Below are 22,153 nucleotides of genomic sequence, written 5' to 3'. Positions count from 1 at the left end.
AATTTTATTCATATATATATATATAAAGTTTTTAAATTTTTTCCCTAATATTATTTTGTATTCCTGCACGTCACAAATTGAAAACAAATAAACTAAAGTTATAAGCTTTTATACTTTTAATATTCTTTTTTATACATTTCCATATATATATATATAAAAGCTTATGATTGAAAATTTATTCAAATTTTCAAAAAACCCTTATGAACCTGTAAGGAAGGTATACAAAATTTAATTATTCAAACAAGGAATACAAATAAACACTAAAAACCTTATTCCATGGTGTTTTGAAGAATGCAATCAGAGGGAAGAGGTTTGCAAAATATACAATAAATTTTGCAGGTTAATGAAATTGATGACTCTCGTCTAGGAGAAGCTCCATGTTTTGATAAGCTTCTGGGCTTGACCTTTGCTCCTGGCCTGAAATGGAACACGTACATCAAGTCTGTTGCCAAGGTCGCTGGAAAAATGATAGGATTCTTCTACCGCTCCAGAAGATATCTCACTGCCGATGCAATTCTCTATCTATATAAAAGCCAAGTACGTCCAAGGATGGAGTACTGCTGCCACATCTGGGCAGGAACTGCTAAAACCAGCCTATCCTGCCTTGACAGAGTACAAAATAAGCTTAGTGGGGGATGCCCTTTTCTCTTCCCTGCAACCTCTCTCCCACAGGAGAGACATTGCGAGCCTGTCTCTGTTTTATCATTACTTCCATAGCAAGTGTTTGTCTGTGCTCAAATCTCTGGTCCCCCCCTCACCAAACTTTCACAATAAACACCCGTCTAGCTGAAACCACTGTCAAAAATTTTCCCCACTCTTTATCTGTGCCACAACCAAAACGTAGATTCCATAAACAAAGCTTCTTTCTTAGAAGTGCATGCCTGTGGAATTCTGTTCTGTTTGCCTGTTTCCCACCTGACTACAACCTGATGTCGTCAAGTCCAACATAAACAAATTCCTGATGAACCGCCCCCTTAAGTATGACACTTTATCAAATCTCCAATACTAACATACTGTACACGCAATAACCCTTATCCCCAAGTGGCTTCTGGGCCTTGAAAAGTGGTGACTACCTTGTAAAAAAAAAAAATGCATTAAAGGAAACAAAAAATATGAAGCAAAATAATAAAATAAATAATTGAATAAATTTAAAGGGTATGATTATATATACTTTATTTATTCATTTTATTATTTTGCTTTTATAAAAATTTATATTGTTTGCAATTTTTGTCTGCAGCCTTTTTTAAATCAAATAAAATCAAACAGGGCTTACTTTGTTCAATAACACGTCTAAAAGGGCATTTTTATCATTTCATTTTTCTCTGGGTTTGGAATACTGGATGAAGACATTGCTCTTTATTGTGAATCTTACCAAAGTGATAATCAGTGGTTGTGGTGTTGGAAAGCCTCTTGAAAGGAGTGTTTCACTGCTCAGTTTGGAGACAGGAGTTGGAAACAAGTAAAGTGTTTCTGTACATGTCAGCGTTGGGTTCATAAGAAGTGCGGTGAAAGTACCGGTAGGTTGAGAGAAGATAACCAGTTTCTGTTCAAGAAGTGTAAATCAATGGAGGTGAATGAGAACTCAAATATGGAGAAAGTATATCTGGAAGATGAAGCTATTGAGATTGTTTAGAAATTGTATTCGTATTTCAATGAAAATTCGACATGCAAAACTATTCTCATTTGCATAAGTAATCTCTCGTCACCACACAAAAATATTAAGATTCTGTCTTGTAAGGGGAACACTCTGGGTTCAATCCCCAATGAACGATGCATGGTACACCCCTAATTTTTTTTACCACGTATTCGGCATGATGGTTGCTGCACTTTTTTCTAAACATATTTTTTTTTATGAGAATTTCTTCAAAACAATACTTAGCAGCAAAAATAAAAAAAAAAACTGCATGTGTTAGGTTATATATCTGGGTTTTATAACAGGAAAACGGGAACATGAAAGGTAATTGTTAAGCAGGAGGGGGGGTAGTATAATCTCAAACGTGTTTTAGAAAAAGACTGAAGGAAATCATATTTCCATTATTTTCTATGTTCAGGAGAATTTTAGGTAAAATAGATTTTCTTTTTTCAAAATTAAAGACAACCGATGAGATGGTTTTTTTTTTACATAGGAATCACCACTTATCAAGGCCCAGAGACCACTCGAGGATCAGAGTAAAAGAGTTAGGAAGTTGGTTGGTTGGTTGGTTGGTTGTTTTTGTTTTACGGCATATCAACCATTTTCGGGTTATTTAATGCCGAATCCAAAGATTTTGAAGAAAAATTTTTTTTAATAGAATATATTTGTTGTTTTCACGTCGGGTTTCTATTTAACCCATACTTGGGACCCTAGCAGGTACTATCACTCCGGGTCAGAGTGGACTTGGGAGCAATGGTAATTAAAGGGTGGCTCCACACTCCCCAAAGCCCACAAGCTGGGGCCTCACCACTGGATATAGTTTAAGGTCATATCCAGGACCCCCATTGAGGGACTTTTACCCTCTGCAGGGGGGCAGTCGGCGTATTCTAATGCGCCACCGACAGGGCCGAGTTAGGAAGTAAAAACAAAAAGAAAAACTATAACAAAAACGAGAAAATAAGCAGAACAAATGGAATTATTTTTTTGTCAAAACTAAAGACAACTGAGGCTTATAAATGTTTGTTGTACAAATCCAAAAAACAATAACAAAACAGAGGAAATGAGTTCATCACCAGAACGAATCTAGAAGTGGGATTGGTGGAAAGACAATGGAAAGGAAGTTATTCATCAAGGCACACAAAGGACATCTGAAATAGGATTGTTAATCAAGGTTTGGCAGTAATGGGGAACAAATAACTGGATAATATATTTAGAGTTAGTTTTAGGAGTGGCAACGAGTTTTGTGAGAGCTTAGACAGTTTTGGGTTTGTAATGGTTGAGGACAGTTTGCAGTTTGAGACAGTCAAATACAGGTTGTGGATAGGAGCAGATTGAGATGAGCTGACACCAATTAACAGAAATTAATAGAAGGTTGTTTCCAGCAATGGTGTCACACACGCAGAATTTGTTTTCTTTTGAGTTTTATTAGTTTTATATCTGTGAAATCATGTGCATTCCCTCAGTAGCTGCCAATGTGAGAGAAAATGACATGTCCAAAAGAAAAGAAGACCATGGAAACAGCATTGGGGTTGATGTTTTTTGTTGAGTGGGAGAGCATATAGTATCACACTGAGGCTTTGTCTGGAGCGATTTACATGAAAAAAAAAAAACTTTTAAATCTGAAAAATATTGCACAGTCGATTCATTATACTTAGAAGTTTTGAGAGAAATTCAATTTATCATAAAATGTTAGTTTAATAAAGAAAAAAAAAGTAAAAGAAAAGTAACAAAAAAGAAAACTCTACTAGAATTTTATTCTTCAATCTCAAAAATAATTCATATTCTTAAATAAAATTTATTTATGAACAAAATTTTATCTTTCTTATATTTTTGTGTTCATTAGAATTTTATGTAAAATGGAATTTCTTTTTGGCAAAACTAAAAACAACTGAGGCTAACAAATGCTTTGTTGTACAAGTCAATGTTTCGAGGTGAATCTTTCTAAGCAGCTCACATTCTTCCATTTTATGCTTTTCCAACTATATCCAACGGCAAATAAAAAGATGGCACCTTACTCTCTTTCGGGTTTTCCAAATAAATATCCAACTTGTTTTCTAAAATATTGAAAACTGCAGTTGCTAAAGTCTGCGATCGGTCAGTAGGTCTCGGGGAACGAAAGATGGGATATTTTTCATTGGCTGTATCCCCCAAAATTCTGCACACGTCTTGGACATTTTTTGGAGTCGGCATCTCACACGCATTTTTGTAACGATTGCCCGAACTTCCTAGATGGACAGCATCGATCTCATCAACTTGCAGAAACTGGTAAGCATTCACATGAATGAAATGGCTGTCTTTAAGTGGATCTGCCTGTGTTGGAATCGTATGCAGATAATGTTGGTGCCGTGGTCCTATTTCTAAAGTCCACATATTTTCTACATCTTTGGTCGAAGCCATATTTATACAGACACCATAAGTAATGCCAAGATGATTCCGTTCTAAAATGTTAACGGCTTGGGCAGCACTTGATGCACTCAGCAAACTTCTGTCAACAAATCGCCTGGGAATACATTCTTTGAGCGCTTCAGTAGGATAGAGGTCATTGCAAGTGAAGACCATTCCATGATGATTAAAACCAAAAGTTCCGCCTGGAAGAAAACCTGGATAGCAATAGCTTGTGATATATTCTTGTGTTTCTTGTACAGCATTCTTTGCCACGCTGGCATCATCAATTTTTAATGCAGCCATATATGCATAAGCTTGCATATATGGACTGTGGTCTTCATTATGTGCCAATATTTTCAGATTAGGTTGATTGATATAAATAGTTGTGCAGCCGGCGACTTTGTCTTCAAATTTGGTTGTATCTTTTCCAAGAATGACCATTTCATTAAGACAGTTTAGTAAGAAGAGTTTCTCAAACGGTACTCCTGATCCCAATGACATCCCTCGGATTTCCTCAACATACTGAGGAAAAACTGTCGTACATGAACGAAGGAAGCCATCAAATACGTCTCTTCCTTCTCGACAGTCATAATAAGGCAGAAGGACAGATTTCATTTCTGGAAAGTTGCTGCAGAACTTTCGAATCTGCTGACTAAATTGATGTCCGATTGTATAAGCAACATCGTAGTGAGTGCCAGCCGTGATAATGATCGGCAGTTGAGGGTTTGAAAATCTTGTCAATTCATCCAAGGATATTCAATCAATTTATCACAAAATTTGAAGTCCATCTTTTAATCTTGTAAAAAAATCTATAAAATAAAACAAACAAAATTTTAGTAAAAAATAAAGTATAAACATTTCTTTCTCTGACTGGCCTAGTATCTCTCTCTCTCTCTCTCTCTCTCTCTCTCTCTCTCTCTCTCTCTCTGTCTCTCTTTCTCTTTCTCTCTCTTTCTCTCTCTCTCCTTCCCATTAACAACACCATATTTTTTTCAGGCAAATTGACTTTTTTGTTCTTTTGATTTCATAAGGGTCTTATTTAAAAAATAAATTTGTATCACCATTACCAAGATGTTAATGTTTATCATTTTATTCTATATAAATAAACCAGTAGATATATATGCGCATGTGTGTGTGTGTTTAACTGATAAACTCTTAAACTACTGCTCACATAACACTGAAATTAACAGGAAATAGTAATTATACACCAAGGATGCTTTATAACGAGTAAAAATCTTTGTTTGAATGAATGAATAACGCATTCAGAAATATGTCGGCATGTTGAAATGCAAAATGTTAATTCCAACTTGCCGACATATTTTTATTAGTTTTACAATGCACAAATTCAATTATAGCTAAAATTGGTTTCATTTTAAATCTTTCTTCTCTATCTGTCGGGTTAGCTCAAATGTTAGAGAATGCAGCTGAAGCACTAATCTTTTGCTTTCAATTTTATCTGATGCTACAGGGTCATTTTTTTTTAACTTTTGAAATCAGTACTATACATAAATAAATATTCAATAGAGAATTGGCGCTGTAATAATAAACATGTAATATGTATGGACAAAATGTATTTAAGCATATTTTACGGATGGCAAGTTCATCCACCTTTCGTTAATATACAAATAAAGTTTCCGTCTTGTGTTGGCAAAAATTAAATATTTATTATTTTACACTAACAGGATCCATGTACCGCCATTACCTGGTGGAAAGGTGATATAAAACCAGAACAGATCGCTTAAAGCCCCCCCCCTCAAAAATAGATTAAACTATGGTTATCTAGTGCATAATCGGGGACTCAGCTAAATTTGCTTTGTTGTATTTTATAAAGAGGTCGGTAAGTGAAGAATTGATGATCCTATCAATGTAAAAAAAATATTTAAAAGCGCGTTAGTTAACATTAAATAAATGTGCATAACGACAAGAAATGTGAATGGTTCACCTAATAAAGGAAAGTAATGAATAAAAAATGTTTATGAAAAAATATTTTAATCAATCCTGAAACATTATAATAAAGAGAGATCCTTCTAGACTGAAGGAATTTTGTTGTGTTTTGTTTTTAGGAAGTAATCGTTTAGTTATGACCCCTGTAATAATCAAATCATAATAATTAAAAGAAAATGTGCACCTGCCCCTTAGAAACAGAAGAAAAGCTATGACAATGCAGCTGTGAAATGACCCAGAAACGAAATTAGTAAAGCTGTGTTGGTACCCGATATCAGGATGGCACAAAAATAATGATGATGATGATGATGATGATAGCAGTAGCAATAGTAATGGGAACATTAAAAATACTTGACACAATTTCCAATATAAATAAACCATATCATTTTTTTAATTCAAAGCCATGTTTTATTTCAGAAAAGTTCATGATCGCTGATCAGTATGAGTCCTGGAGATAAAAAGAATTTTGTGTGGGTAGCTGATCTGTATAAGTCTTGAACTTTAAAATTTTGCAGACAAAGATAAAAGATATTTCTTGTGTGGACACAAAAGATTATGTGTAGGAATTCTAAAAGAGCCAATATTTTTATGGAGCAATTCCAGTTTCTGATTGGTTACTAGCAGAACGAGGCTCATTAGAGATTAATGTTTAAATCATTATCAGTAGCAATTTTTTTGGAGCACTAGTGAACTGGCAAAGCCAGCTAATACTTCATAAAGCACTAAAGAATGTTAAAGAATTAGAAATTTAAAACGAATTGAAAATATGTACATACATGCTATTCATCCGAAAATATGACATCATGATATTGAAAAAAAAAAGTTCTAAATGAAATTCATATTTGAGTTATGATGGCCTCCATTTTAAAAGTAAATGATTTTCTGAAATGAAAGTTGTTTTCTTTGTGGAAATATAGAACATAAAAGTATTCACTGCATAACCAAACAGATTCTATTTTTTCAAAAAGTCGATTGCAACAAGCAACATCAGTGTTATTGAGACATGAAATTGATGAGGGTCAGAACTGTATGTACAAATTAGCAATAGCAGGCATGATTGCAAGGAATACAAGCAGGAGCGAATTCTCATGACTCAAGATTTTGAATATAATTCCATTCTGACTTGTCCAATCAGAATCCAGCTCTCAGTCACATGACCGAGATTATAAAAGGTTAAATCGGCAACACACTCTCTCTCTTTTTTTCCCAGATCTTGGACTGACAACAACTTCATGTGGAATGGACCTGTCGCTCCCAACTTCTCTCTTGGGACTAAACAGAACTCACCTGGCCTTCAGGCTCGGGGTTTCACTATGAAATAAAAATAATCCCATAAGTAAGCGGACTTCATTATAAATGACCTATTCTTCCTACAGTCTCTAATCTTTTGTGTCTGTCCATACACATGGATACACGTTTCTACAACAAATTTACACACACAGGTACATGAACTCTTTCTCTTTCAGTGGATCTGGGACAACTATGAAGGTGAACATATTCATCAACGTCTTTATGTAGGAATTTTTCCAAATACAAACCCTTTCTCTATACAAACCTACTGACGAAGATAATCAACAAAGCTGTTATTAAATGTTAGAATGAGATTTCTTGTCTGCCATTTATTTTTACAATAGAAAAAAGTTAAACTCCAACTTGGCATGGAAAGAGATATTTCAATTATAAATGATGAAACGTTCAAAATTTTGGATTATTCGGACTACTGTTCTCATCTTGAGAGTTATTTTCACAACGTTTCAGCCAATGTAACCTCCGAACTTCATCAGGTGTTTATTGTCGAACGTGGAAATCTGCCGATCTTAGGAATCTGTAAGGAGCTTAAGTACGTTGCAAAAATTCAGTTGTAAGTTACACTCTTCTGGAGGTTGACTGTTCAATCTCCAGTACAGGTAGCACTCAAAATACAATTGTGAATTACTTGGAACTTCTACCCAGTAATATTTGATGAAACAAAAGTATGCTACGACCGTAAATTGAATGAAGAGTTTGATTCTAAATTCTGTGCAGATTCCCGAGATCGACAGGAAGATTCACAAGTTCAACAAGATACACCTGATACAACTGAAACGTTATGAAAACAGAATAATATGAATCATCAATCTTTATCTTAAAAATTCAAAAACATGACAGAAGTTATATATTATTTTTTCTTTTGGAATCCTTTGAGATGAGACTTCATAATTTGCGTATTTATTTTGCAGACTGTTATTCTCATCTTCATAGTTGTTGTTTCAACATGTAACAGTCTGTAAAAAAAATAAATAAATAAATAAATAAATAAAAATAAATGACAACAGTTGGCAAACCATAACTAGAAAAAAAGGAAATAATATGGTTGCATTGAAAGTTTCAGGGAAATCATTGAATTTTTAGAGGATAAAGTACTAAGCAAAATTCATTTCTGGGGGTTAAAGGTTCAATCCTCAGTATGGACGATATATAATTGTGAATTACTTGAAACTTTTAACTGATAGAGAGAGAATATAATATGAATTAAAGGGTTCCATTTGAAATTTCATGCAGATTCTCTAGTTTGACAGAAGGATTCTAGAGTTTGTTGCAGTAGGCCAAGAGGTGTGAAAGTGCCAATTGACTGTAAAACTTATAAGGTGGACACAAAGTCAAAAAGATAATGGCAATAGCAAAAAAAAAAAAAAAAAAAATGTCAAATACTGATATTCATTTAAAGATGATAGATATCATGTTTTATTTAGCAAAGAATAGAAATTATAAATTTGTATGTAATGATTGTATATTCAAGATCAGTTTGAGTGAGACGGGATCAGTCACTGAACACCAATGGGCACTAGAACAGGTACTGCAATGTCAATGGGCACTGAAATAGGTAGGTGGACGTCAGTGGGCTCTGAAAACTAATAGCTGGATGTCAGTGGGCTCTGGAATAGATAGTTAGATATCATTGGGTACTGGAACGTGGTAGCCAGATGTCAGCAAGCTCTGGAACCTAGTAGTCACTCAAAACCGCAGGAAGCTGGAGGAGGTGTTGGAGTGCACCAGAGTTTGCTGATTGTAGAGGGTAGTCTCAGGAAGCAGGCAATAGTAGTTTGTATACAGGTAGTTTGTGGTAGTTAGCCCTGAAAAAGGTTGTTTGATTCACAAATAGTTTGTTTTTAGTTAGCCCTAAGAAGGGCTGTTTGAACTACTGCTGCTACTGCTGCTGAGACCCTTTGACTGCTGGGCTTGAACAACTTAACTGGGTGCATCAGAGTTGCATTTTGGGAGGCTTCTTGCTTCCTAGCTAGAAATTTTGCCAAGAAAGCACTCTTTTTCTGAAAGAGTGCTGAAGTTACAGAGATGATACCAATAAACAAACAAATCATTAAAATTAATTCCCAAACAAAAAATGTTTTAGATGTCTATTGACTGTGTTTATATTAATTTCGGTTTGTAAGTAAAAATATGTTGTTTTTGTTTAGTTGTGAAAGATCAAGTTTTATGTGTATGCTCCATCGAATTTGATAAAAAAAAAAAACAAAAGGAAGTCATTAAGCACACATGCGTGGGGCAACGTGAAGGATTGTTGGTCATCTGTCTGTTTCGAGTGTAACCATTGTTTGTTTTTTTAATAGAAGCAGTGATCTAACACACAAGTTCAAGACACAGCTGAAGAAATATTGTTGCTTATTGAACTGACAATCTCAAACAAATGCTAAGAAAAAGACCATAAAAATATCACTACTTAGATATAAAAGGTACTTTCTGTGTGTGTGTGTGTGTGTGTGTGTGTGTGTGTGTGAATTAGTTCATTCTCTATATACTAAAAAACGGCTGGACAGATTTTTTAAAAATTTCACACAAATGTACTTTCCTGCAAGTATTCTTAGATAAGTTTTGTATTGGAATGCCTCCGATAAGTATCAAAAAGCAATAATCAAAAAAATTCCATTAAAAAAAGAAGAGTCCGATTTTGACCAAGGTTAACACTTTTGTACAGCCTAACATCACAAGTGTAATTGAAAAGTGTTATTATCATACAAGCAGTAGGGCCCAGCATATGAAATCCAACAGTAGGTTCTTTAGTATATTTGAAATTAATGTTTCTTTGTAGACAACAATAGAACCATGATACTTGGCTTTTGCATTTTAAACTTTTATAAAATCAACTGTAGGTTCTCTACAGTGCAATGTAGACTACTATGTATTGTGGACCAAGTTACTTTAGGAAGACATGTGAAGCTTAATTATTTAATTAATTAATCTGGTGTTGACTAAACCTCTTCCGTAAGTATTTAAATAAATGTTTAGAGGAACAAAATTTATAAAAACATTTAAACATAATAGGCGGAAATATTTCGAGAGCTCTTGCAGTTATCATCTCGTCAGGAGAAAACTGATAAATAGCATACAATAAAAATAATATTATAGGCGAAAATAAAGAGTACTGGCGGAATTTTAAATGCCAAAAAAACAAAACAAACAATTCAATTAGATATCCATGTTTTTTCTTCCATGTAGTGCCAATTTCTTTTATACACATATATCTAATTATGTTTTTTTTTATTTTAATTGTCTTTTGGCACTTTAAAATTACCCCATTGTTCTTTATTTTTACCAATAATATTATGTATTTTTCATTGTATGCTATCGATTTTCTTCTCATGAGATGATAGCTGAAAGAGCTCCCGAGAGATTTCTGCCTATCATGTTTAAATGTTTTTATAAATTTTGCATCTCTAAACATATATATATATATATATATATATATATATATATATATAGCTTAGAGAGTTAGGAGAATAGAGTAAATTCAATTAGAAGAGACTTATCAGGATAAGATAAAGCTCAGCAAATTTCATTGGAGCTTATATAGGAAACAATAAAAATGGAAAATGAAGTCACAAAACCTATATATTGGTGAATTTTGAGTGGTTCATTTATTTTATTAAACATTTAGTTGGGAGGATAGAGAGGACTCTTTATACCAAGGTATTTCAAAGCCTAATGCTTCTCATCAGAAGAGTAGAGAAGATGCTAGGTAACATAGTGGGGATGTGACATCTACTGTGGGATTCATCAGGACGAAATAAATCAATGAAAATATTGATGCTGTCAGGAAAAATTATATTGAATTCTAAGATAAAGGAGGAGCATGCTATATAAAGTGTAATGTAAAAAGGTGCATAGGGTTTCTATCATAGTCTTAAAGAATGTAGGTAGTTTAGACAAAAGCAAATGTAAACTTCAATCTAATATAAATATTAATATTTATATATTAATTTCAAATGAAGGAAGTAGGAAATTCATCATTGTTAATTGGGACTGATTGAAATTCTGAATAGATATGTATTAAAAAAAAAAAACCTTTCATCGTTTCCTTGATCTTACTAAAAGACTTCATTTCACTATTAAATTACCAACTTCAGTTCTTTTTTTTTTATTCCTCTCCCCATCTTACGATTTTCTATTTTAGATGAATTCATTTTTATAAACATTTTAGTTTTTTTTTTTGTTTTTTTTTGTTTTTTTTTGTGCACGGTACCTTAACATTATAAGCACTATTATTTCTTTTAAAAACATGGTTTTAATAAGTAAAAAGTTTAGGAGCAATGTTGAAATTTATTTCACTAAATAATTTACATGACTGAAATAGGAATTTCATATATTTCTCGGACAGAAATGTTTGGTATCATGTCAGGTCACATCAACGGTATTGTTCGTGTTGAGTTATGTAGACAGACGTGTTCAGTATACATTTGTTGTTCAGTTGACTTGACGGTCGTCGCAGTTGTATTACTGCGTGTGATAACAATATATATATATATATATATATATATATATATATATACACTCATTTTAGTACTGACCAGGCTCAATGTTGCTTAACTTTGGTGATCTGACAGGAACCATTGTGTCAACGTGATTATGCTGTACTAAAGTAAAACCTTTTATTATTATATTAAATAAGGTTTCGTTTTCCTTTCATGCTACATTTATAATTAATTATGCATCTCTAAACCAGTGCTTAGTTGTTTGGCTAGTTGAGCTAGAACTAAATAGAGGGAAATCAGAAACCAGAGAGTTTGTATATAAACAGCTTAGGGTGTTCTACAATGCTGAGATGGATAAGTCCATTTTATGGGATCTGATTGGTTGCTAATCCATGAGTGAATATATTGATATATAAATATTGCTTCATTAAAGCAAGGATTTTTCTGTCAACTGTAGTCTTTATATCTGTCAGTGCTAATTCTACATTCATTCTTTTTGCTATATAAAGTAAAATGCCAGTTTCTACGACATAAGGTTGTAAATGCTTGGTACATAATCTTGTTCTATTGCATAATTTTGGAACATCAAGATGCTGGAACAATATATAGATCATTCAAATTTTAGTTTTAATTCGTCTGTTTTGATAATAGACATTCCTTAAGGAGAGTAAGAAATAGACATTGGGTTTACATTAGTAGCCTTGTAACTATTGCTTCCTTGTATTGTCTCTTAGTCCATTTCATGTGCGATGTTTCTAACGAGAGGGTAAGAATTGCTGTTTTCTGGGTTGGAATCTATTCATCATTGCTTAATTTTTTACCTTGGAGAGGTTGTTTTATTTGCTCCTTACATGAAGTAGCTTTATGCTTACATTGGAGCGATTTGCATGAAAAAAACTTCTTTTTTTTAACTTTTCAACCTGAAAATATTGCACAGCAGATTCATTAATCGTTAGAAGTTTGGAAAAAAATTCAATTCATCATAAAATGTTAGTTTAATAAAGAAAAAAAAAAGTAAAAAAAGAAAAGTAACAAAAAAGAAAAATCTACTAGAATTTTTTTCTTCAATCTCAAAATAATTCATATTCTTAAATAAAATTTATTTATGAACAAAATTTTATCTTTCTTATATTTTTGTGTTCATTAGAATTTTATGTAAAATGGAATTTCTTTTTGGCAAAACTAAAAACAACTGAGGCTAACAAATGCTTTGTTGTACAAGTCAATGTTTCGAGGTGAATCTTTCTAAGCAGCTCACATTCTTCCATTTTATGCTTTTCCAACTATATCCAACGGCAAATAAAAAGATGGCACCTTACTCTCTTTCGGGTTTTCCAAATAAATATCCAACTTGTTTTCTAAAATATTGAAAACTGCAGTTGCTAAAGTCTGCGATCGGTCAGTAGGTCTCGGGGAACGAAAGATGGGATATTTTTCATTGGCTGTATCCCCCAAAATTCTGCACACGTCTTGGACATTTTTTGGAGTTGGCATCTCACATGCCCTTTTGTAACGATTGCCCGAACTTCCTAGATAGACAGCATCGATCTCGTCAACTTGCAGAAACTGGTAAGCATTCACATGAATGAAATGGCTGTCTTTAAGTGGATCTGCCTGTGTTGGAATCGTATGCAGATAATGTTGGTGCCGTGGTCCTATTTCTAAAGTCCACATGTTTTCTACATCTTTGGTCGAAGCCATATTTATACAGACACCATAAGCCATGCCAAGATGATTCCGTTCTAAAATGTTAACGGCTTGGGCAGCACTTGATGCACTCAGCAAACTTCTGTCAACAAATCGCCTGGGAATACATTCTTTGAGCGCTTCAGTAGGATAGAGACCATTGCAAGTGAAGACCATTCCATGATGATTAAAACCAAAAGTTCCGCCTGGAAGAAAACCTGGATAGCAATAACTTGTGATATATTCTTGTGTTTCTTGTACAGCATTCTTTGCCACGCTGGCATCATCAATTTTTAATGCAGCCATATATGCATAAGCTTGCATATATGGACTGTGGTCTTCATTATGTGCCAATATTTTCAGATTAGGTTGATTGATATAAATAGCTGAGCAGCCGGCGACTTTGTCTTCAAATTTGGTTGTATCTTTTCCAAGAATGACCATTTCATTAAGACAGTTGAGTAAGAAGAGTTTCTCAAATGATACTCCTGATCCCAATGACATCCCTCGGATTTCCTCAACATACTGAGGAAAAACTGCCGTACATGAACGAAGGAAGCCATCAAATACATCTCTTCCTTCTCGACAGTCATAATAAGGCAGAAGGACAGATTTCATTTCTGGAAAGTTGCTGCAGAACTTTCGAATCTGCTGACTAAATTGATGTCCGATTGTATAAGCAACATCGTAGTGAGTACCAGCCGTGATAATGATCGGCAGTTGAGGGTTTGAAAATCTTGTCAATTCATCCAACGGATACTCGATTGATTTATCACAAAATTTGGATTCCATCTTTTAGTCTTGTGGAGGATCTACAAAAATAAAGCACACAAAAAATACATTTTTATTAAAAATTCTGCACAGAATATTATTGTTAATCAAGGTGTGGCCGTAATGGAGAACAAGAGATAATAATATGTTTAAGGTTAGTTTTAGGAGTGGCAACGAGTTTTGTGAGAGTTTAGACAAAAGAAATTATTTTGTTAAATAAAATGTAATCGCGTCAATTCATCCAAGGATATTCAATCAATTTATCACAAAATTTGAAGTCCATCTTTTAATCTTGTAAAAAAAATCTATAAAATAAAACAAACAAAATTTTAGTAAAAAATAAAGTGTAAACATTTCTTTCTCTGACTGGCCTAGTAGCTTGATCTCTCTCTCTCTCTCTTTCTCTCTCTCTTTCTTTCTCTGTCTCTCTCTCTCTTTTTCTCTCTCTTTCTCTCTCTGTCTCTCTCTCCTTCCCATTAACAACACCATATTTTTCTCAGGCAAATTGACATTTTTGTTCTTTTGATTTCATAAGGGTCTTATTTAAAAAATAAATTTGTATCACCATTACCAAGATGTTAATGTTTATCATTTTATTCTATATAAATAAACCAGTGGATATATATGTGCATGTGTGTGTGTGTTTAACTGATAAACTCTTAAACTACTGCTCACATAACACGTAAATTAACAGGAAATAGTAATTATACACCGTAAAATTTTTGTTTGAATGAATGAATAACGCATACAGAAATATGTCGGCATGTTGAAATGCAAAATGTTAATTCCAACTTGCCGACATATTTTTATTAGTTTTACAATGCTCAAATTCAATTATAGCTAAAATTGGTTTCATTTTAAATCTTTCTTCTCTATCTGTCGGGTTAGCTCAAATGTTAGAGAATGCAGCTGAAGCACTAATCTTTTGCTTTCAATTTTATCTGATGCTACAGAGTCATTTTTTTTTCAACTTTTGAAATCGGTACTATACATAAATAAATATTCAATAGAGAATTGGCGCTGCAATAATAAACATGTAATATGTATGGACAAAATGTACTTAAGCATATTTTATGGATTGCAAGTTCTTCCACCTTTCATTAATATACAAATAAAGTTTCAGTCTTGTGTTTGCAAAAATTAAATATTTATTATTTTACACTAACAGGATACATGTACCGTCATTACCTGGTGGAAAGGTGATATAAAACCAGAACAGATGTCTTAAAGCCCCCCCCCACCAGAAAAATAGATTAAACTATGGTTATCTAGTGCATAATCGTAGACTCAGCTAAATTTGCTTTGTTGTATTTTATAAAGAGGTCGGTAAGTGAAGAATTGATGATCCTATCAATGTAAAAAAAATATTGAAAAGCGCGTTAGTTAACATTAAATAAATGTGCATAACGGCAAGAAATGTGAATGGTTCACCTAATAAAGGAAAGTAATGAATAAAAAATGTTTATGAAAAAATATTTTAATCAATCCTGAAACATTATGATAAAGAGAGATCCTTCTAGACTGAAGGAATTTTGTTGTGTTTTGTTTTTAGAAAGTAATCGTTTAGTTATGACCCCTGTAATAATCAAATCATAATAATTAAAAGAAAATGTGCACCCGCCCCTTAGAAACAGAAGAAAAGCAATGACAATGCAGCTGTGAAATGACCCAGAAACGAAATTAGTAAAGCTGTGTTGGTACCCAATGTCAGGATTGCACAAAAATGATGATGATGATGATGATGATGATGACAGTAGCAATAGTAATGGGAACATTAAAAATACTTGACACAATTTCCAATATAAATAAACCATATCATTTTTTTAATTCAAAGCCATGTTTTATTTCAGAAAAGTTCATGATCGCTGATCAGTATGAGTCTTGGAGATAAAAAGAATTTTGTGTGGGTAGCTGATCTGTATAAGTCTTGAACTTTAAAATTTTGCAGACAAAGATAAAAGATATTTCTTGTGTGGACACAAAAGATTATGTGTAGGAATTCTAAAAGAGCCAATATTTTTATGGAGCAATTCCAGTTTCTGATTGGTTACTAGCAGAACGAGGCTCATTAGAGATTAATGTTTAAATCATTATCAGTAGCAATTTTTTTGGAGCACTAGTGAACTGGCAAAGCCAGCTAGTACTTCATAAAGTCACTGAAGAATGTTAAAGAATTGGAAATTTAAAACGAATTGAAACTATGTACATACATGCTATTCATCCGAAAATATGACGTCATGATATTGAAAAAAATGTTTCAAATGAAATTCATATTTGAGATATGATGGCCTCTATTTTCAAAGTAAATGATTTTCTGAAATTAAAGTTGTTTTCTTTGTGGAAATATAGAACATAAAAGTATTCACTGCATAACCAAACAGATTCTATTTTTTCAAAAAGTCGATTGCAACAAGCAACATCAGTGTTATTGAAACATGAAATTGAGGAGGGTCAGAACTGTATGTACAAATTAGCAATAGCAGACATGATTGCAAGGTATACAAGCAGGAGTGAATTCTCATGACTCAAGATTTTGAATATAATTCCATCCTGGCTTGTCCAATCAGAATCCAGCTCTCAGTCACATGACCGAGATTATAAAAGGTTAAATCGGCAACACACTCTCTCTCTCTTTTTTCCCGGATCTTGGACTGCCTACAACTCCATGTGGAATGGACCTGTCGCTCCCAACTTCTCTCTTGGGACTCAACAGAACTCACCTGGCCTTCAGTCTTGGGGTTTCACTAAGGACCTATTCTTCCTACAGTCTCTAATCTTTTGTGTCTGTCCATACGCATGGCTACACGTTTCTACAACAAATTTACACACACAGGTACATGAACTCTTTCTCTTTCAGTGGATCTGGGACAACTATGAAGGTGAACATATTCATCAACGTCTTTATGTAGGAATTTTTCCAAATACAAACCCTTTCTCTATACAAACCTACTAACGAAGATAATCAACAAAACTGTTATTAAATGTTAGAATGAGATTTCTTGTCTGCCATTTATTTTTACAATAGAAAAAAGTTAAACTCCAACTTGGCAAGAGATATTTCAATTATAAATGATGAAACGTTCAAAATGTTGGATTATTCGGACTACTGTTCTCATCTTGAGAGTTATTTTCACAACGTTTCAGCCAATGTAACCTCCGAACTTCATCAGGGGTTTATTGTCGAACGTGGAAATCTGCCGATCTTAGGAATCTGCAAGGACCTTAAGTACGTTGCAAAAATTCAGTTGTAAGTTACACTCTTCTGGAGGTTGACTGTTCAATCTTCAGTACGGGTAACACTCAAAATACAATTGTGAATTACTTGGAACTTCTACCCAGTAATATTTGATGAAACAAAAGTATGCTACCACCGTAAATTGAATGAAGAGTTTGATTCTAAATTCTGTGCAGATTCCCGAGATCGACAGAAAGATTCACAAGTTCAACAAGATACACCTGATACAACTGAAACGTTATGAAAACAGAATAATACGAATCATCAATCTTTATCTTAAAAATTCAAAAACATGACAGAAGTTTTTCTTTTTTTTTTCTTTTGGAATCCTTTGAGATGAGACTTCATAATTTGCGTATTTATTTTGCAGACTGTTATTCTCATTTTCATAGTCATTGTTTCAACATGTAACAGTCTGCAAAAATAAATAAATAAATAAAAATAAATGACAACAGTTGGCAAACCCTAACTAGAAAAAAAGGAAATAATATGGTTGCATTGAAAGTGTCAGGGAAATCATTGAATTTTTAGATGAGGATAAAGTACTAAGCAAAATTCATTTCTGGGGGTTGAAGGTTCAATCCTCAGTATGGACGATAATAAGAATACAATTGTGAATTACTTGAAACTTTTAACTGATAGAGAGAGAATATAATATGAATTAAAGGGTCCCATTTGAAATTTCATGCAGATTCTCTAGTTTGACAGAAGGATTCTAGCTAGAAATTTTGCCAAGAAAGCACTCTTTTTCTGAAAGAGTGCTTTCTTGGCAAAATTTCTTTCAGAAAAAGAGTGCTGAAGTTACAGAGATGATACCAATAAACAAACAAATCATTAAAATTAATTCCCAAACAAAAAGTGTTTTAGATGTCTATTGACTGTGTTTATATTAATTTCAGTTTGTAAGCAAAAATATGTTGTTTTTGTTTAGTTGTGAAAGATCAAGTTTTATGTGTATGCTCCATCGAATTTGATAAAAAAAAACAAAAGGAAGTCATTAAGCACACATGCATGAGGCAACGTGAAGGATTGTTGGTCATCTGTCTGTTTCGAGCGTACCCATTGTTTGTTTTTTTTAATAGAAGCAGTAATCTAACACACAAGTTCAACAAGACACAGCTGAAGAAATATTGTTGCTTATTGAACTGACAATCTCAAACAAATGCTAAGAAAAAGACCATAAAAATATCACTACTTAGATATAAAAGGTACTTTCTGTGTGTGTGTGTGTGTGTGTGTGTGTGTGTGTGTGTGTGTGTGAATTAGTTCATTCCCTATATACTAAAAAAACGGCTGGACAGATTTTTTAAAATTTCACACAAATGTACTTTCCTGCAAGTGTTCTTAGATAAGTTTTGTATTGGAATGCCTCCGATAAGTATCAAAAAGCAATAATCAAAAAAATTCCATTAAAGAAAGAAGGAACAAAATTTATAAAAACATTTAAACATAATAGGCGGAAATATTTCGAGAGCTCTTGCAGTTATCATCTCGTCAGGAGAAAACTGATAGATAGCATACAATAAAAATAATATTATAGGCGAAAATAAAGAGTACTGGCGGAATTTTAAATGCCAAAAAACAAAACAAACGATTCAATTAGATATCCATGTTTTTTCTTCCATGTAGTGCCAATTTCTTTTATACACATATATCTAATTATGTTTTTTTTATTTTAATTGTCTTTTGGCACTTTAAAATTACCCCATTGTTCTTTATTTTTACCAATAATAGTATGTATTTTTCATTGTATGCTATCGATTTTCTTCTCATGAGATGATAGCTGAAAGAGCTCCCGAGAGATTTCTGCCTATCATGTTTAAATGTTGTTATAAATTTTGCATCTCTAAACATATATACATATATACATATATATATATATATATATATATATATATATATATATAGCTTAGAGAGTTAGGAGAATAGAGTAAATTCAATTAGAAGAGACTTATCGGGATGAGATAAAGCTCAACAAATTTCATTGGAGCTTATATAGGAAACAATAAAAGTGGAAAATGAAGTCACAAAACCTATATATTGGTGAATTTAGAATGGTTCATTTATTTTATTAAACATTTAGTTGGGGGATAGAGGGGACTCTTTATACTAAGGTATTTCGAAGCCTAATACTTCTCATCAGAAGAGTAGAGAAGATGCTAGGTAACATAATGGGGATGAAACGTCTACTGTGAGGTATTTAGTCCCGTCACCCCAAGTTGAAAATTATCACTTTTAATGAGATGTAAAAGAGGTGGGGATTATTTTTGTATATAATGTGTATAAAATCACAAGAAACCTTGGAAAAAATTTGTTACACACAAGATTTGAGTGCATTGATTAATAGTTTGAATTTTGATTGTCAAATTAGACCCTAACTTTTGAGTTCTGTACGTAAAAAAAAGTAGCCTATCAGAATACATTTTCATTTACTTTCTTATAATTAATGATTGTAGAATGTGTTGAAATCAAGATGGCGACGTCCAGCAAAAAGAAAATATGTAGAGAAAACAAAACTATTTTCAATTTCATATTGGCAAAATAACATCTCACATGTTCTTGTTAATTTTATTTGTGCACTTTTCTAGATCAACTCTTAATCTATTATAATAAATAAATAGGAAATTATCTAGTGTTCAGAGGAAGTGAAATATGTTTAAACATCAATATTAAAAATATATACGAAAATCCATCGTCTGCTTCAAAGAATTGCATTGTAAAATAAAATAAAAATAAATATAAATTATCGATTGATAATTTTTGTAATTTCAATGCATTTAAGTAATCTAATTTTGGAAAATTTATAGATGAACACTAGTTATTATTCCTCTCCCCACCTCTACGATTTTCTATTTTTGATGAGTACCTTTGGTGGAAAGAAAAAATATTTTAGAATTTTAGTATGGGAATTAGTTTCATGTAACATAAAATAATATCTCATTTCCAGACCATTTGAATTTTTAAGGAAACTAACTAATCTTTTTACCACTAACTCTAAGTCTGAGTGACAAAAACATAAAATGATATGTAATAGCCTAAAAAAGTAGACCCCCCCAAAAAAAAAAGAATTTATCTGATATAGTAAAAGGGGGAAAAAAAATGCTTATCTGCTTTAAGATGCAAGAACGGTTTGAAAATGAGGGATCATTGTGCATCAAATTTATGCGCAGAAACTGATCAAAATTCTAAAGTGTCTTGTTTTTTTTTTTTTTTTTTGTTTTTTTCTGTCAAGTTTTTCAGGATATTCACATGTAATCACCAAAATGATGTGGCCCTCATTTGAAAACACACCAAAGACCATAACCATGGCCGGAAACTTTGTTGAGCTGTGCCCTCAAACATTAAACCATCCGAATTTTCATTTTGAATGTGCTGGCAATGGTCCTGTGGTTATAACTTAGATTAGTAGAGAGCATAAGTTGTACAGCGACGCATCTCCGATCTTGCTTGTTGAACATTGTGTTACTTTCAGACATGATAGGTTTTTATTGCTCTGATACAAAACTGGCCAACTAGTAGATGGTCTGCAACAAAAAAAAAAGTGAAAACCAGTTTTCATGAAACGAAAATGGAATCATGTCGTCTTTTCTAGGATGACAATTTTATTGTTCCGTCCTGTTTTTTTTTAGTTTTTTTTTGTGTGTGTGTGAACATTTTCCTTCAACACCACTCTTTTCTAGATAGAAAGTGTGAGAGAAACTACTTTCCTCAACACCGTCCATCTTGAATGAAGTCCTTTTTCTGAACTGACTTGCATGTGTGACTAACTTTGTTTTCGAGGGCCATAAGCGAGGTTAATAAAGTTTTCATACAGAAGAATTTATGCTTGTTTTATGCTAAATACGAATAAATAAAAGATAATTCTTCATCAGTAAAACTTGTGTCATTGATTGTTTTGGCTCCAGTTACTACTGTTACAGAGCCCTTTATTTAATCCGGAGTAGGGGGGGGTAGCATGCCGTCGTTTTATTTAATAATTTAATAAACAATTTAATAAACAAAAGATACCATAGAATTTAAATTTAACTTAAAAATGCTAGAAAAAAAAACTGCACGGTACCTTAACATTATAAGCACTATTATTTTTTTATAAACATGGTTTTAATAAGTAAAAAGTTTAGGAGCAATGTTGAAATTTATTTCACTAAATAATTTACATGATTGAAATAGGAATTTCATATATTTCTCGGACAGAAATGTTTGGTATCACATCAACGGTATTATTTGTGTTATGTAGACAGACGTGTTCAGTATACATTTGTTGTTCAGTTGACTTGACGGTTGTCGCAGTTGTATTACTGCGTGTGATTACAACATATATATATATATATATATATATATATATATATATATAAATGGGCTTTTCCATAACTACAGCAAAGGTAAATGTTTCTCACATGCTTTTCCCAGTTAAGGGAATTTTTCTTTTTTCTTTCTCTTCAAAAATGCCCTATTGTCAAAAGTGTCTTTATTCATAAAGTCTGAAGAAATGCTGGTTTTGGAAAATTTTCAAACGATATAATGTTTGAAATTGTTCGACTGGACATGGAAACAATTGTAACATAAAATGAAATACACTTTTTGTTGCCATCAACACCCTGTTTGAAGTCTTGATTTTGCTTCCACAGTATATATATATATATATATATATATATGACTGAACTTTATAAAGGAAGAGAGATTGACCCTCCCCAAAATACATATATATATATGTGTATAATTAAGCAATTAAATGGGGAAAAGCGTGGAGAT

General features: G+C 32.8%; 2 protein-coding genes across 2 annotated transcripts in view; both read right to left on the bottom strand.

The window, feature by feature from the left end:
• Window positions 1-3,368: 3,368 nt before the first annotated feature.
• Window positions 3,369-4,909, bottom strand: LOC145287944 (beta-alanyl-dopamine/carcinine hydrolase-like). The gene has a single exon (XM_080135901.1). The coding sequence runs from the start codon at window positions 4,631-4,633 to the stop codon at window positions 3,599-3,601; it is 1,035 nt and encodes a 344-aa protein (XP_079992027.1). The 5' UTR covers window positions 4,634-4,909; the 3' UTR covers window positions 3,369-3,598.
• Window positions 4,910-11,544: 6,635 nt separating this feature from the next.
• The window catches only part of LOC145287943 (beta-alanyl-dopamine/carcinine hydrolase-like), a 73,821-nt gene continuing 63,212 nt past the window's right edge, over window positions 11,545-22,153 (bottom strand). The window contains exon 2 of the mRNA XM_080135900.1: window positions 11,545-14,207. Within this exon, the coding sequence (XP_079992026.1) occupies window positions 12,979-14,187 (1,209 nt within the window). The 5' untranslated portion in view covers window positions 14,188-14,207 and the 3' untranslated portion in view covers window positions 11,545-12,978. The remainder of the gene's footprint in view (window positions 14,208-22,153) is intronic.

This window comes from Euprymna scolopes, chromosome 11 (assembly GCF_053919585.1).
Source record: "Euprymna scolopes isolate OS-2025 chromosome 11, ASM5391958v1, whole genome shotgun sequence".
NCBI classification, from domain to species: Eukaryota; Metazoa; Mollusca; class Cephalopoda; order Sepiida; family Sepiolidae; genus Euprymna; species Euprymna scolopes.
This window is presented reverse-complemented; position numbering and strand designations above follow the sequence as displayed.